Source organism: Monodelphis domestica, chromosome 1 (genome assembly GCF_027887165.1).
Source record: "Monodelphis domestica isolate mMonDom1 chromosome 1, mMonDom1.pri, whole genome shotgun sequence".
Lineage (NCBI taxonomy): Eukaryota > Metazoa > Chordata > Mammalia > Didelphimorphia > Didelphidae > Monodelphis > Monodelphis domestica.
The window spans coordinates 472,907,629-472,922,044 of NC_077227.1; the positions used below are offsets into that span (position 1 = coordinate 472,907,629).

The following is a 14,416-nucleotide window of genomic DNA, read 5'->3' on the forward strand; positions in this document are numbered from 1 at the left end:
CATCATTCAACAAGTACTTAATGATTCCTACCAAAAGTCCCAATTTTGTTGTTGTTTCTTGTCATAGGAACTAGTCTAATTACTTTGATTCTTTTCCTCAAATTCCTAGCCTGTACTTGTGTGGTTGATTTACTTCTTAACACAAATGTAGGACTTGACATTTACTTACTTTTGACTGAATGTATTCTAGCATGTCAAGATCTTTTTGGAGACTGACTTTTGTCTTTTGTATACTAGTGATCCTTTTGTGTTTTGTGTCATTCACAAATTTGATAAGCAAACCACCTAGGCCTTGTCTGCCCCTCATTAAAAATGCCTGGAAGCACAAAGCCAAGGACTGAGCCCAGAGGCATTCCATCGGAGACTTCCCTACAAATTGCTCCCTGCTCATTAATTTGTCACTAGTCTTGGTTCCAATCTGGCTCTGCCTCTTAGTTGCTTGTGTGAGATTGAGCAAGTCACTTAAACTCTCTCTGGGCTTCACTGTCCTCATCTTTAAAGTGAAAGGGGTGTGTTAGATAATGAGAGGCCTTTTTCAATTCTAAATCCTAGGGTCTTATGATTTCTTTTTTAAAATGCAGATTTTTCTCACTTTATGCATTAAGGATCTTTCCATTTGAATGTAAATAAAAGTTTTAAGTCACTTTGCATGGCAAATAGATACTCCTAAAATCTTGTTCTTTTTGTAAAATAGGTTCCTTCCATCAAAGAAGCATTATTCTGTGATATCAATTTAGAAGATAATCATTAAGAATCAACTATATATAGGGCTAGTGTAAGGATATCAGGCAAAAAATTAACCTCTGCCCTTACGGAACTTATGTCATATTCACAGGTTAGTGTTGATCTAAAATAGACTGGATTAAGGGGACATTGCATTGACACTAATGGAGAATTCCATTGCGTTCGATTGTACCACAATGTATCAGTCTCTGTGTACAATGTTTTCCTGGTTCTGCTCCTTTCGCTCTGCATCACTTCCTGGAGGTTGTTCCAGTCTCTATGGAACTTCTCCACTTTATTATTCCTTTTAGCACAATAGTATTTCATCACCAACATATACCACAATTTGTTCAGCCATTCCCCAGTTGAAGGGCATCCCCTCAAAGCACTATAAGAAATTTGAGGAAAGAAATCATTTTTAGCCAAGAGACATCAGGGTAGGTTGCATGGGAATGGTGGTGCCCCCCGAGTTGCAATTTGAAGGAAGAGATATTCAAATGTGCAGACATAGAAGGAAGTTGATTTTAGACAAGGAATGCCTAAAGGTTTTCCCTCTCCAAGGTACTCCTTGCCTAAAAGGCAGAGGGGACAGAATGAGACTGGGGAGAACAGTGGGAAGTGTAGTTTGGCTAAACAGAAGAAAACATAAAGGGATGTAGAAATATATATAAGGTAGAAACCATAGGGTGAAGCCAGGTTTTGGGGACCATAATCCTGATTGTCTTGGGCTAGATGTACTTTGTAGTGAAGCAAATAATGGGGCAACTGGGTAGCTCAGTGGGTTAAGAGCCAGACCTAGAGATGGGAGGTCCTAGGTTCAAATGTGGCCTTAGACACTTCCCAGCTGTGTGACCCTGAGCAAGTCACTTAACCCCCATTGCCTACACCTCACCACTCTTCCACCTTAGAACCAATATACAGTATTATTTTAAGATGGAAGATAAGGATTTAAAGGGGGGGGGGGGAAGTGAAGCAAATGTATGGAGTTTTGCTAATTCCCTAAGGCTCAATGCCAGGTGTTTTAAGTGAGGTGCTCTCTTGGACAGTTTGGCCAAGCTTCATCAAATCTCTTTATCTTGGAAACAGGGGTGCGCTCTGACACCTCAAGGAGATTGGTTCTATGCAGGTAGACACGAGTTTCACTGTGCCCATATGGGTTTTTCCAGTAGGTGGTCTCCAGAGAGGTTTCTTGGCCCAGAGACCTTAGGATAAGGAAGTTGGGTTCCCTTGCTCTCCTTCATCCCCCAAGCTTTTGCCCACATTGAACATAGAACTGCATGCAGAAGAGAGAACGCTTCCCCTGTTAGAGAGAAGTCCCTGGTTTTGTGTGGAACAGGTCTCTTCCGTCCCTCCCATCTTCCCTATTCCTTTCTCTCCTTCCTGTCTGTCTTTCCATCCTTTCTTTTCTCCTCATTTAGAGGGTAGAGGGAATTGTCATCTGTCCCCTGGGGTGGCAGATGGCAGCTTAGCTTAGAAAGGAAAACAGCCAAACTTAGAATTAGTCTTGGGTGAAAGGTCATAGCAACATCTGCCTGGGGGTGCTTTCAGGAGTCACATTTCTATAGAGAGCCCGCGAAAGGGGAGCCAGCCCAGTGCTGGTGGGGGAAAAGGCAGGAGCCTAGTACAGGGGAAATATTGAAATGAGGGAACAAAGGGGGAGGCAATATTTGTTGAACAACAGACAGAGCACCATTTAACTTGCATCCTCCCCCCCCTCTGCCGGAAGCCTGCTGCTGCTGGGCCAAGATTGGCTCTGGGGTAGCTTCCTTCAGTAGTCTGCTCAGTTCTCTCCTCCTGTCTCTGAAATTCTCCTTCATCCTCCACAAACCTCCCTTAGAAGTAGTGTGGAGCAGGAACTTTCATCTTCATTTTATCCTCCCATAGAGAAATCAAGGACCAGAACAGTGTGAAGGAAATGGAAAGAGTTTAGGACTGAGAGTTGGTTGTTGACCAAATTCTGCCTTTTGCCACTAATTCACTGTATTCCCTTGTAGGAGTTATTTCAACATCTCTGGTACTTGGGGGGGGGGGGTAAGAGCCCAAATGAGATTAGTGGTTGTGAAAGTGCTTTGAGAAATTAAATGGTATTATTATTGTTAGTCCAAGGAGCAAAACCAATGCCCAAGGGTAGGCAACTTTTTGTTTTGTTAGTGCATATTCTTTACCCACCCACCTCTGCCCCTTCCCAAAATTTATGGCAGTGAAGATCTGTATTCTGTTGGGCACATGGTGGTTGCTTAATAAATCTTTGCTAATTAATGGGAGTTTCTAGCTTGAAAGAGGCTAGCTAGGGAGGTTAGTGAGGACTCCCTATAATATTATTGCTTGAAGTGCTCAACGGGTTGAAAATATTTCTCTGAATATCTTGTGAAGTAAAGTTGGTCCCAAAGCATGGTGCCTGGTGCCAACTCAATTCAAGACCAGCTTAGGACTGTAGAATTAAAGAATTGGAAAAGCCTTCAAGGTTCCTCTAGGTCAAATCTTTTACAATTTTTATACAAGGTGAAACTGAGGCCTAGAGAGGGATAGTGACAATCTTAAGATCACATTGCTAGCCAGTGAGGCAGCCAAGACTTAGAACCCAGGTCTTAGGACTCTTGAGTGCACTGAGCAATTCTTTCCACTTTTTTTCCCCTTAAATTCTTTACCTTCTGTCTTAGGTTCCAAGGCAGAAGAGCACCAAGGGCTGGGCAGTTGGGGTTAAGTGACTTGTCCAGGGTCACACAGCTAGGAAGTGGCCAAATCCAGATTTGAACCCAATCCTCTATACCTGGCCCTCAATCTGTGTCACCTAGCTGCCCCTACCACCACTTTTTAAGAACGGAGGAGAATAGGGGACAGCCAGGTAGTGTAGTAGATAGAGGACCAGGCCCAGTCAGGAATACCTGGGTTCAAACCTGGCCTCAAGACACTTCCTAGTGTATGACCCTGGGCAAGTCACTTCACTCCCACTGCCTACCCCTTACTATTCTTCTGCCTTGGAACCAATTCACAATATTGTTTCTAAGACAGAAGGTAAAGGTTTTAAAGGGGAAAAAAAATAAAAGAATGGAGGAGAGTAAGGGTTCAGAACCTGGTGCCACAGCATTTCACATCTGATATTAATGAAGTGATTTTCCTGAGTGGCATCCATGATTCTCATGTTTAAATCTGACCTCAGAGCCTTATTACCTTTGTGATCCTGTAAGTCTGGGTAAGAACACCCTGTCTACATAAAACTAAAGAAGTAGCAAACAGTGTTCCCTTTATTTGCCTAGAAAACTCAGCAGATAGGGGGTCCATGGGATCATGGGATCATGAATTGTTGGACAATTGAACATCAGCTATGTGCTCAGAGATAGCTTACAGGTTTATCTGGCAAACAGATATAAAGACAAACAGGACATATTTAAATAATAATTCAAAAACATTTATGATTTGCAAACATGAATGGTTCCCACAGTAAATGCCATAGGAGGAACTGAGGATAAGGTAAATCAGTGTGAGCTGGGAGTGAGGGATGGTGATTTAATTACTCTGGGGAATGAACTATAAAGATGAACTAGTTAGAAGGAAGGAGAAGTGGGCCCCTATGGTGCAGAGTCAATGGCATCGTGGCTTAAAATTTAGGTCTCTTGACCTTTAGTCTAGGGCTTTTCTGTGCATTTTCCATGGACTATCCTTAAGGTCTTTTTTTGTCTTCACCTTTCTCTTTCCATGGTAGCCTCATTAATGCTTGCTGGAATACATCAGACCAAAATTCATCCCTAGGGTTCTGGATCATTTGTCTTAATAACTTCTACCTGGGTCTATCCTATCAAGTGATTATTAGACTTTGGCTAGGGTTTCTGGAGGTCTCGAATGTGGAAGTATCCCCTCCTCCCTTGCTTTGGGGTCTAGACATTGTCCAATGGCAGGATTTTGAGTAGGAAGGGACTGTGTGGGGGTAGAAAGGCCTTGCCTTTATGTAGGTTAATATAGAAAAATTAGAAAGGGGAAGGTATTTTTTGCCTCTTGCTTGTTAATAAGTATGGAAGAGGGACAACATGGATAGAGAGCCAAGCTTGAGATCAAGAGGTCAAGTCTGGCCTCAGATACTTCCTAGCTGTGTGATCCTGGGCAAGTCCCTTATCTCCAAGTGTCTAGTCCTTATTGCTCGTCTACCTTGGAAACTATACTTCGCATTAAGACGGAAGGAGAAGCTTTTAAAAAAAATGTGGAAGGGCTGATTTTCATAAGTGCCTCCTTTGAGAAGTTCCTCTACCCTCTTCCCCAATTCCATTTTCTTCATCTTCATCCCCTCCCCTTCTGCTCTCTCCTAGCCTGTTCCCTGGTACATATACATCACACTTAAGAATCAGTCTTCTTTGACAAAAAGAGTCTAGAGTTTTTCTTGGCCATCTTATTACTAAAAGGCAATTCTCACCTAGGAGTTTCCCTTCACAGACCACTGGGACTAGGCTAGGATCTTGCTGTCTTGTTTGCCTACCTCCGGCAAGTGGGGAGATATTTTTCCTTTATGATCTCATCAGAGAAGCATTACTTTATATTAAAGAAAACATAAAAACATTCTCCTTTCTTTCATGACCCAAACCTGTTTTCCCCATGGTGGTTATTGAAGAAACAAAACTAAACTGCCCATCCCCAGTTGGTGAGAGAGGGTAGCGCCCAGCATGTGGACAAAGATGGCGGGAGTTTGGGGACAAGGCAAACATGCCTTCACTCTTTCCTTGCTCCTGGGCCCACAGCCCTGATGGACAATGGTCTCTCTCATAAGAGCAGCCAGCTCCCAGAGGCGGCCTGTTGCATTCTCAAACTGGAAGATACTATTGAGCCACCCAGAAACCTAGCCTCCTGTCCCTCCCCAGCCCCCATTGCCTGGGCCCGGGCCTGGCTATTGGCCGTCAGGCTCAGCAGCTGCTCTTCCTTATTAAAATGTGCACCTGCTCCCTCCAGCCGCCCTTTGTCCGGAGAGCAGATGCCTGATTTATTAGACACATTTTCCTTCACATTGGTCTGGGATAATACAATCTCATTAACTCAAAATGTCCCTGAATCCTTACAAATTCTCACACAATCCTCAACAATGAAATCCGAATTAGAAAAGTGGAGGGGGGAGGGGGGAGGATGGAATATAGAAAGTTGGTTGTATTGGAGTGTGCGCTCCCTCTCTCTCTCTCTCTCTCTCTCTCTCTCTCTCTCTCTCTCTCTCTCTCTCTCTCTCTCTCTCTCCCTCCCTCCCTCTCTCTCTCTCCCTCTTGTCTGTCTGTCTGTCTCTCTCCCTCCCTCCCTCTCCCTCTCTCTCCCTCTCTCTCTCTCCCTCTTGTCTGTCTGTCTGTCTCTCTCCCTCCCTCCCTCTCCCTCTCTCTCCCTCTCTCTCTCCCCTCTTGTCTGTCTGTCTCTCTCCCTCCCTCCCCTCTCTCTCTCCCCTCCTTGTCTGTCTGTCTGTCTGTCTCTCTCCCTCCCTCCCTCTCTCTCTCTCTCCCTCTCTGTCTGTCTGTCTCTCTCCCTCCCTCCCTCTCTCTCTCTCCCTCCCTCCCTCTCTCTCCCTCTCTCTCTCTCCCTCTTGTCTGTCTGTCTGTCTCTCTCCCTCCCTCCCTCTCCCTCTCTCTCTCTCCCTCCTTGTCTGTCTGTCTCTCTCCCCTCCCTCCCTCTCTCTGTCTCTCCCCTGTCTCTCTCTCTCTCTCTCTCTCTCTCTCTCTCTCTCTCTCTCCCTCTCTCTCTCTCTCCATCTCTCTCTCTCTCTCTCTCTCTCTCTCTCTCTCTCTCTCTCTCTCTCCTCCCTTTTCCCCCTTTCTCCCTTTCTATCTGTCTGTCTGTCTGTCTCTGTGTTTACTCCCCCCCCCCCCCTTCTCCTTCTATGTCTGTTTCCATCTAAGTCTGGTTTTGGAAACCAGGTTGTAAAGGGGAGGAGCTCACCCAGGCTTCATCTTTGCCTAAAGCTATCAAGTGTTTGATAAAAGTTGACAAGTTAAAGGATTGATTTCCCCTCCCCCCTTGGGAGTGGAGTGGGTGATGGCTGTTGGGGAATGCGCAAGCTCAGGCACACTTGTGGTATAGGCAGCTGGGTCATCTCTGTGCCTACTATGGGAAATGGAGATGGTTGGAGAGTGAGGGCCCATACATATATGTCCCGGGGGTATTCCTGGGGTTCAGGCAGGTCTGGCCCATCTCACCCATCTCAGCTTCCGTGGACATTCCCCAGTGTTCTCGGTTATCATGAGAGGACAGTCCAGCCAGAGGTGGGATTGACATCTCACGCTGAAAGAGGAGACCGACAGGAGGAAGATGTGTGCCAGAGGGTGTTGATGGGAGGCTCAGAAATCTTTGATCAAGTGCCCTCTGTCTCTTCGTAACTACTCACCCCCCTTCCCTCTTTCTCCTCCCCATCTTCCTGCCCACTCTCTTCCAGCCATCCTTGTCATCAGCTTGGGAAAGAAAAAAGAGGCTTTTTTCCTGTGCCCAAACCCCCTATCTAACAATAGAGGGCATTGACATTCGCTGGGGGGAGGGGAGAGAAGGGGTGGTGAGTGGGTAAAGATCCTTTTTCCTTTCTAATCCTTCTCTTGCCTGCTTTCCAAACTGGCCAGACAGAAGGGCTATGAAGAGGATGAAGGAATGACTGCTGGTAGAATGAACCCCAGCATTCTCTAGTTGCAGCACTGATGATTATAGGGAAAAGACCACTGAAGGAGTTCAAAGCTCTGAGTTTGAATCTAGCACTTGATGCTCTCAGCTTACTCTGAGCCATCTGGTATGACTGGGTTCTGGCAGGATCTTAAGAGTGTAAGAGAAATGGATTTGGCCCCACTGGAGGAGGCAGGCCAGTTTGTTAGTTTTGGCCTCTGACAGAAGCAGGTCTCTTTTCTCTCCCACTGATGACCATTAATGACCACATTCTGCACTGTGTCGGCAAACAAGTTAACTCTCAGGCCATCCCCCTCTCCCTCCCATCTTTGGGGGCTTTTGTTTTCCTCATGCCAGTTGCTTTTGGCCCTTTTGGCTTCTGGTAACAGATGGTGGGGCTGAGTGTCCATTTTGAGTCTCTTTTCTTGCTTACCCTCCCTGAGCCCATCAGACAGAGATAAATGGACAGCAAAGGGAAGACAGATTGCCTCTCCTGGCCCAGCTCAGGTTCAGCTTAGAAAAGAAGTTTTGGTACCAAGGCAATTTATACAGCAGCTATTGAGAAATGCAGCTGTATTCTGGGAAGCCATTATAGGGAGTGACCTGTCAAAAAGAACATATCTCAAGGTTCTCATCCTATAAGCTGGTCTTCATTGATGCTCTGTGGCACATACAATTAGGCCTTAGTTTCTTCCTGTAAAATGAGGACAAAAAGGGATGCTCTGGAAGATCCCTTCCAACTCTTAATTTTTTTCCCCTGAGATTCCTTCTAGTTTTAATCCCAACTCTCATCTGCTGAATGTGTCCCTCTTTCTTATCCATCCTGTGGGTTCCCACAACTCTTGACACCTTCCACCTTCTCTCTGCTGAAGAATAGTTTTTATTTTTGTCTTCAAGCTGATCATGTAGCTGGAAATCAAACTAGAAAGAAAAGAGGAACCCAAAGGGGAAGTTGTTTTTCATATACATATATATATATATTTTCCCCCCTAAAAATGGTTTCTCAACTACTCTCAGCAATACAATGATTCAGGGTAATTTTGAGGGATTTATGACAAAGAATGCTTTCCACCTCCAGAAAAAGAACTGTTGGAGTCAGAATGTAAATCAAAGCATATGATTTTTCACTTGGCTTATTTGGGTTTTTATTTTGGTGTTTGAGTTTTATACAATAATTCTGATAAAAATTAACAATATGGAAATATGTTTTGCATGACAATACATATATATATCCCAAATCACATTGTTTACCATCTTTGGGAAGAGAGAAGAAAGGGAGGTAGGGAGATAATTTGGATCATATAAGTTCAGAAAACTTATGTGAAAAATTGTTATTATATGTAATTTACTAAAATAAAATAGCTTTACAAAACATAAAAATAAAAATGGCCTGTCTGAGTAAGGAGATAAGAGAATTCAGCCTGTTTTAAGAAGAATCTATGAACATTGGCCCAAAGGAGAGTCGAGGGCATGAGGGAATTCTGTAAGACCTCACCTTTGGCCACAAATAAAACCCTATAGTCCTGCCCAGAAAGCTCAGAATTTCTGCTGAAGATGCTGTGGTGTTTTGCATGTGAATGCTAAAATTGACAGGGACAGTCCAGGATGTGCCTTTCATCCCTAGTGACTTGTTAAAGGAAGGCCAAAGAGACACATAGTAGGCTTAACAAAAACTGAAATCTTACAGGAGTAAGTTAGGGCCTTTTTAATCACCAGTTTGATATTCTCAGTAGTTGGTTAACTCCTTTTCATGGCTGGAGAAGCTTTCATTATCCTCTGGGGATGAAAGCAGCTGTGACCAGAGTAATACTCTCTTCATAGAACAGGATTACCAAACATTTGTATGGCATTTAACTTGGCAGAGTATTCTCAAATCCATTTCCACCATAGGATTTAGAACTGGAAAAAGACCTTTAAAAATTATCTAGTCATTTTCCACATGAGTAACCTGAAGCCCAGAAAGTTGAAGTGACCTCCCTAAGGTGTTGCACCTGTAGTGAATCACGGAGGTAAGCAGAGGTCCTGTGATATATTCCACTTACCAGGGTCATTTGATACTTTAGGGACAGAATTTTATGGAAAGATGCATCTTCTTATCCTCATTGCACAGAAGAGTTCAGACCTAGAAAAGTGAATCAACCTTGGCCAACTCACAGTGTTAGAGCAAGGACTTGAGCCTAGGTGCAGCGCCATTCACATATGGGGATTATGAGCAAGGAGGCCACCCTGAGTAGTGTACCTCACTCTGAGCAGCTTGTGTGAATGACACCTGACACTGCCCTGGGCAGAGGTGCTAGGCTGGGAAGGGTGATGCTCTGCTGGTCCCAGGGTTTTTTATTTACCCTTCTCTAGGGGGAGGGGAATGGGAGGCAGAGGCGGCTGAGAGATGACCTATCACTTCTTTTAATCAGGTGATTTATGGCCTCTCTCATGCTCTGGAAAATGTAGCGACAGGTGGCAAAGTAGGCTGGCTGGCTGGTGTAGGCAGGCAGGCAAGCATGAAAGGGATTTCCTTGCAGGGGTATCTGTGGCAGGAGAAAGGAACAGAGGGGACCTGAGGCTTGAGGAGTAAATGTTGGGGTGTGCAGAATTGTAGAGTTGTACGTTAATTGCAGAAACAGCTTTTGCTTAGAATTTCTTTTCTTTTCTTTTTTTCTTTTTTTGGGCCTTCTTGTTTTTTTATTCCCTTGATTTTTGTAGGGTTGCTTTGATTGAAGGTGCTTTTGCTCAAGATCAGGTCCTGTGTAGACAACCATGAAGAAAGGCCCTGTTCTCAAAGAAATCTCCCAGTGTGGTGGGAGAGGACAATCTGTCCCGTTAAGTCTGATGGGAGAAGACATAATCACTTTCCACCCTTTTCATCTGATGGGAAGGGACCAGTGCCTTGCTTTTGGAGAGCTCCTGATCTAAGGGAAAAGGGAAGAAGAATATAGAGGAAATAACTAAAATCCCAGTGAGAACTGCGATTTCTCTATCCTTCCTAAAGTAGCAAGGGACTGGAGTTGGAATTTTATATCAGCAACCTAGGTCATAATTTACTGAGCTGGGGTGGCTCATTTGGTCTTCTCCTGTCTTACTCTTCCCTTTTTGTAAAATTGGCCCCAACAATCCATCTCTGAACTTTGCAGAACCGCTGAGCTGAAGAGCTGGCTGTATTGTCAGGGAGGTGGGGGAAGTGCTGGACTAGGGACCAATCTCTTGTGTGTCTTCCGTCTGACAGTTGCAGTGGGGCCTACGTTGGCGAGCGATGTCAAGCCCCCAACCCTTGCCTCAGTTCCCCATGTAAGAACGCTGGGACCTGCCACACGGTCATCCGAGGCAGCATCGTGGACTATACCTGCACCTGCCGCCTGGGCTTCTCTGACCGGCTCTGCTTGACACCAGAGGACAATGCCTGCTTGAATAACCCATGCCGGAATGGAGGCACCTGTATTCTCAATACACTCACTGACTTCAAGTGTCGTTGTCCCCCAGGATGGTCAGGTAGGAAGGAACCTGAATCTCTGGGAGAGGGGCTCTTAACCTAGTGGGTCTGTGAACTTGAAAAAAAAATCTTAATAACTATACTTTAATATAATTTATTTTCTTTGTAACCCTATATAGTTTATTTTTATGTATTTAAAAACTATTCTGTAAAGGGGTCTGATACAAACAGAAGGAAGAACGTCCCACTCCCCCCTTTAGCTCTCTCCTCACCCTCAATCCTTGACCTGCAGGGGCTGTCCCCACACCCCAATGTCAACATACCCAACAGAAGGTAAATCCCTTGTCCCTTTTAGCCCTTTCTTTTTCATTTCTTTTTTTTTAAACCCTTACCTTTTACTTTAGTATCCATTCTAAGATAGAAGAGCAGTAAGGGCTAGGCAATGGGGGTTAAGTGACTTGCCCAGGGTCACACAACTAGAAAATGTCTTGTAGTCAGATTTGCACCCAAGTCCTCCTGACTCCAGACTTGACACTCTAGACACTCTATAGTCATTGTACCTAGCTTCTCACTTAGTCCTTTCAAGAGGTATAATCACCCCAAACTGGAGTGATGTCAACTGAAAATATCATTTATTTTTTTTAATGGAAACTTAGAATAGCCAGAGGTTATAGCTAAAAGTCTGCCAGCTAGTAAATTATGGATTGGGGCCCAAAACTCAGATCTCTCGATACCTACTTTAGGGGTGACAATCTTCAATAAATTGAATCTTCTTTTCCAGTGGTGGCAAAATGGATAGAGCAACCAACTTAGAGTCAGACTTCTGAAGCCCTTAGTTTCCTTAAATGTAAAACAAGAGTTAGAATTAATTAAAGACATTCCTTCTAGCTTTCAACCTGTGATCCTAAGGGTCATGGCTCTGTTACTTTATATCTATGTGACCTTGGGCAAATGATTTAATGTCACTGGACCTCAGCTTTGTTGGAGAAGATGATGTCTTAAGTGCTAAATCCTCTGACTCACTGTGCTAAAAAAATATTTTTTTCTTTGTTTAAACCTTTATCTCCCATCTTAGAATCACTACTATGTATTAGTTCCAAGATAAAAGAGCAGTAAGGGCTAGACAATGGGGATTAAATGATTTGCCCAGGATCACACAGCTAGGAAATTTCTGAGGTCAGATTTGAGACCTCCCCTCTCTAGGCCTGGCTGGCAATATACTCTGTCACCTCTAGAAATATTTCTGAGGCTCTTAAACAACTGTCTCTTGGGCCTCTAGTTTGAATGACTATATAGATAGGAAAAGCAGAATATTAAGTGAAGGGTTGTCATTCCTTATTTCTTCCTCTTTTCCCCCAGGTAAGACGTGCCAACAGGCTGATCCTTGTGCATCCAATCCCTGTGCCAATGGTGGGAATTGTGTGCCGTTTGAGTCCAGTTACATCTGTGTATGCAAAAATGGTTTCCACGGCCCTACCTGCAAGCAGGACATCAATGAGTGTACGAATACCCCTGGCATCTGCAAGAACGAAGGCACCTGTCACAACGAGGTTGGCTCCTACCGATGTGTCTGCACATCAGCCTATACTGGGCAGAACTGCGAGCAGCTCTATGTGCCATGCAATCCCTCTCCCTGCCAGAACGGAGGCACCTGTCGTCAGACTGGAGATACCACCTATGAGTGTACTTGTCTGCCAGGTACGGAGTTCCCTCCCGGCCTCCTCTTCCTTTTTCTTATACTGCTGTGTGTATTGTCCCTAGTCTCAGGCCCCATCCTTTGCGGGAGATGGGAGTGGAAGGCTGTATATCCTGTCCAGAGTTGGGAAATCAAGGCTGCTCGCCTACTTGAAAAAAATTTGAGCGTTAGTCCAAGATAGTACCCTGGCGTATGGCGTTAGACCATGTGCTCCAGGGAGTAAGTCCAGAACAGGGAGAGCAGCCTGGCTCAGTGTAGAATACACTGGATTCCCATCCTGCTTCTGACGCTGACTGTGTGTGACAACCTTGGACGTGCCCTTCCATTTCTTTGGGTTTCTGCCTCCTCAGATTTGTTGAGACAGGACTTTGGGAAGATCTTGAAAGGCCCCTTTCAGTGCTAGTGTGATGGTTACCTTTTGTCCTTAGAAAGCAAAGCTAGGGTAAAAACCTTCCTGGAAGAGCTCTTCCTCCAGCTCAGGGTACTGCTCTACCAACATTATCTGGCCTGTCAGTTGCTGTTCTTGATGGGGGGATGTGGGGGAGGCGGTATTTGTGAGAGTGAGGAGACAGAACAGACAGAGTCAGAGACAAAAACAGGGGAGAGTCAAAGACAGAGAGGGAGAGCCAGAAACAGAGAGATGGGGAGAGGGAGAGAGTGGGAGAGAGAAGAGAGAGACAGACAGACAAAGAGAGGGAGACTGACTCTGCTAGTGTTTAAAAAAAAGGGGAAATGAGAGGCCCTTCAGCCTCTTAATCCAAGCTTGTGCCCCAACAGTCTGTTCCTCAGAGATTCAGCCACCTTCACAACAGCTGGGGGCCCCCTGCGTGCAGACACTGGGTTTATGCACTTCCTGAGTGTCAACAGACAGCCGGGGAGGCAGAGAGGGGGCTGGTTATAGACAGTGGCTGTGCTCTGAGGTAGGGCTTTCTTGGGCTTGGGGATAGTTTCTTTTCCAATCAAAATTCCCTTTCTTCTGCTTAGGGACACATAGAGAGGAAGCATCTTCCCCCAGGATGGGGAAATGGTATTAGAAGCTAGTACTGTGTGCAATTGTTGTGTGATTGTGTGTATTCAACTGGGGAACGGAAAGGGAAAGCTTTCTGTGAGATGAGCTGAGGAGCATGAAGGACCATATCAGGTACAAGGAAGAGTCCTAAATGGGAGTCAGAAGACCCTGGGCCACATAGCTAGGAGGTGCATGAGGCCAAATTTGAATTCAGGTCCTCCTGACTCCAGGCCACAGCTCTATCCACTGTGCTACCTTGCTGCTCCTTTAAGTTTTTATTGGGCACTTGGGTGCCCAGTCCTATGCTACATGCTATGAGAAAAACAGAAGAATAAAACAAGTGTCAGCCTTCAAAGAGTTTGATTTTTGGTTCTGGAGATATGACAACATATATGAAACCACTAAGAGGTACGGCTGAGTATCCTAGGAGTTTGGCAAAGAAAGTGATCACTGACAATCGCTGATGTAACAATTCATCAAATATTTACCAAATGCTTTTGTGTGCAGTGCAAGGTGCTGGGGGGAGATGTGACCTTTAGATAAGATATGAACCCTGCCCTGATGGGGCTTACAGTTTAGTTACCCCCAGCCCCCACCCCCAGTGGGAGATAAGACATAAACAGAGATAATCACACTCTGAACTGTAGCTAGGGTGGAGTCACTGATGCCTTACTTCTATGTGATAAATGTAGTAATTCCATTGGCAACAATTCTGCAACAATAGAGCTTAACACCTAGTGAGAATAATTAGTTAAAATAGAAAGCTAACGTATTTGGTTGGAGTAGCTCCTCTCCTGCCACCCCCAATGTATCTCTCTCCCTTGCCCCAGTGTCCTTCTTCTCCCTCCTCCACTCTCCACAAACTGATGCTGGAATTTTCACTTTCTGAGCCAGGCAGAGTTTGTGATATTTGCCTTGGGTATGAAAAATCCTTTATAACTTCAGAAAACTTATGATG

At 44.9% G+C, this 14,416-nt stretch overlaps 1 protein-coding gene across 1 annotated transcript in view; it reads left to right on the forward strand.

The window, feature by feature from the left end:
- Window positions 1-14,416, forward strand: part of NOTCH1 (notch receptor 1) — a 78,149-nt gene that overhangs the window by 24,192 nt on the left and 39,541 nt on the right. The window contains exons 3-4 of the mRNA XM_003339653.4: window positions 10,550-10,812; window positions 12,113-12,451. Of these exons, the coding sequence (XP_003339701.3) occupies window positions 10,550-10,812; window positions 12,113-12,451 (602 nt within the window). The remainder of the gene's footprint in view (window positions 1-10,549; window positions 10,813-12,112; window positions 12,452-14,416) is intronic.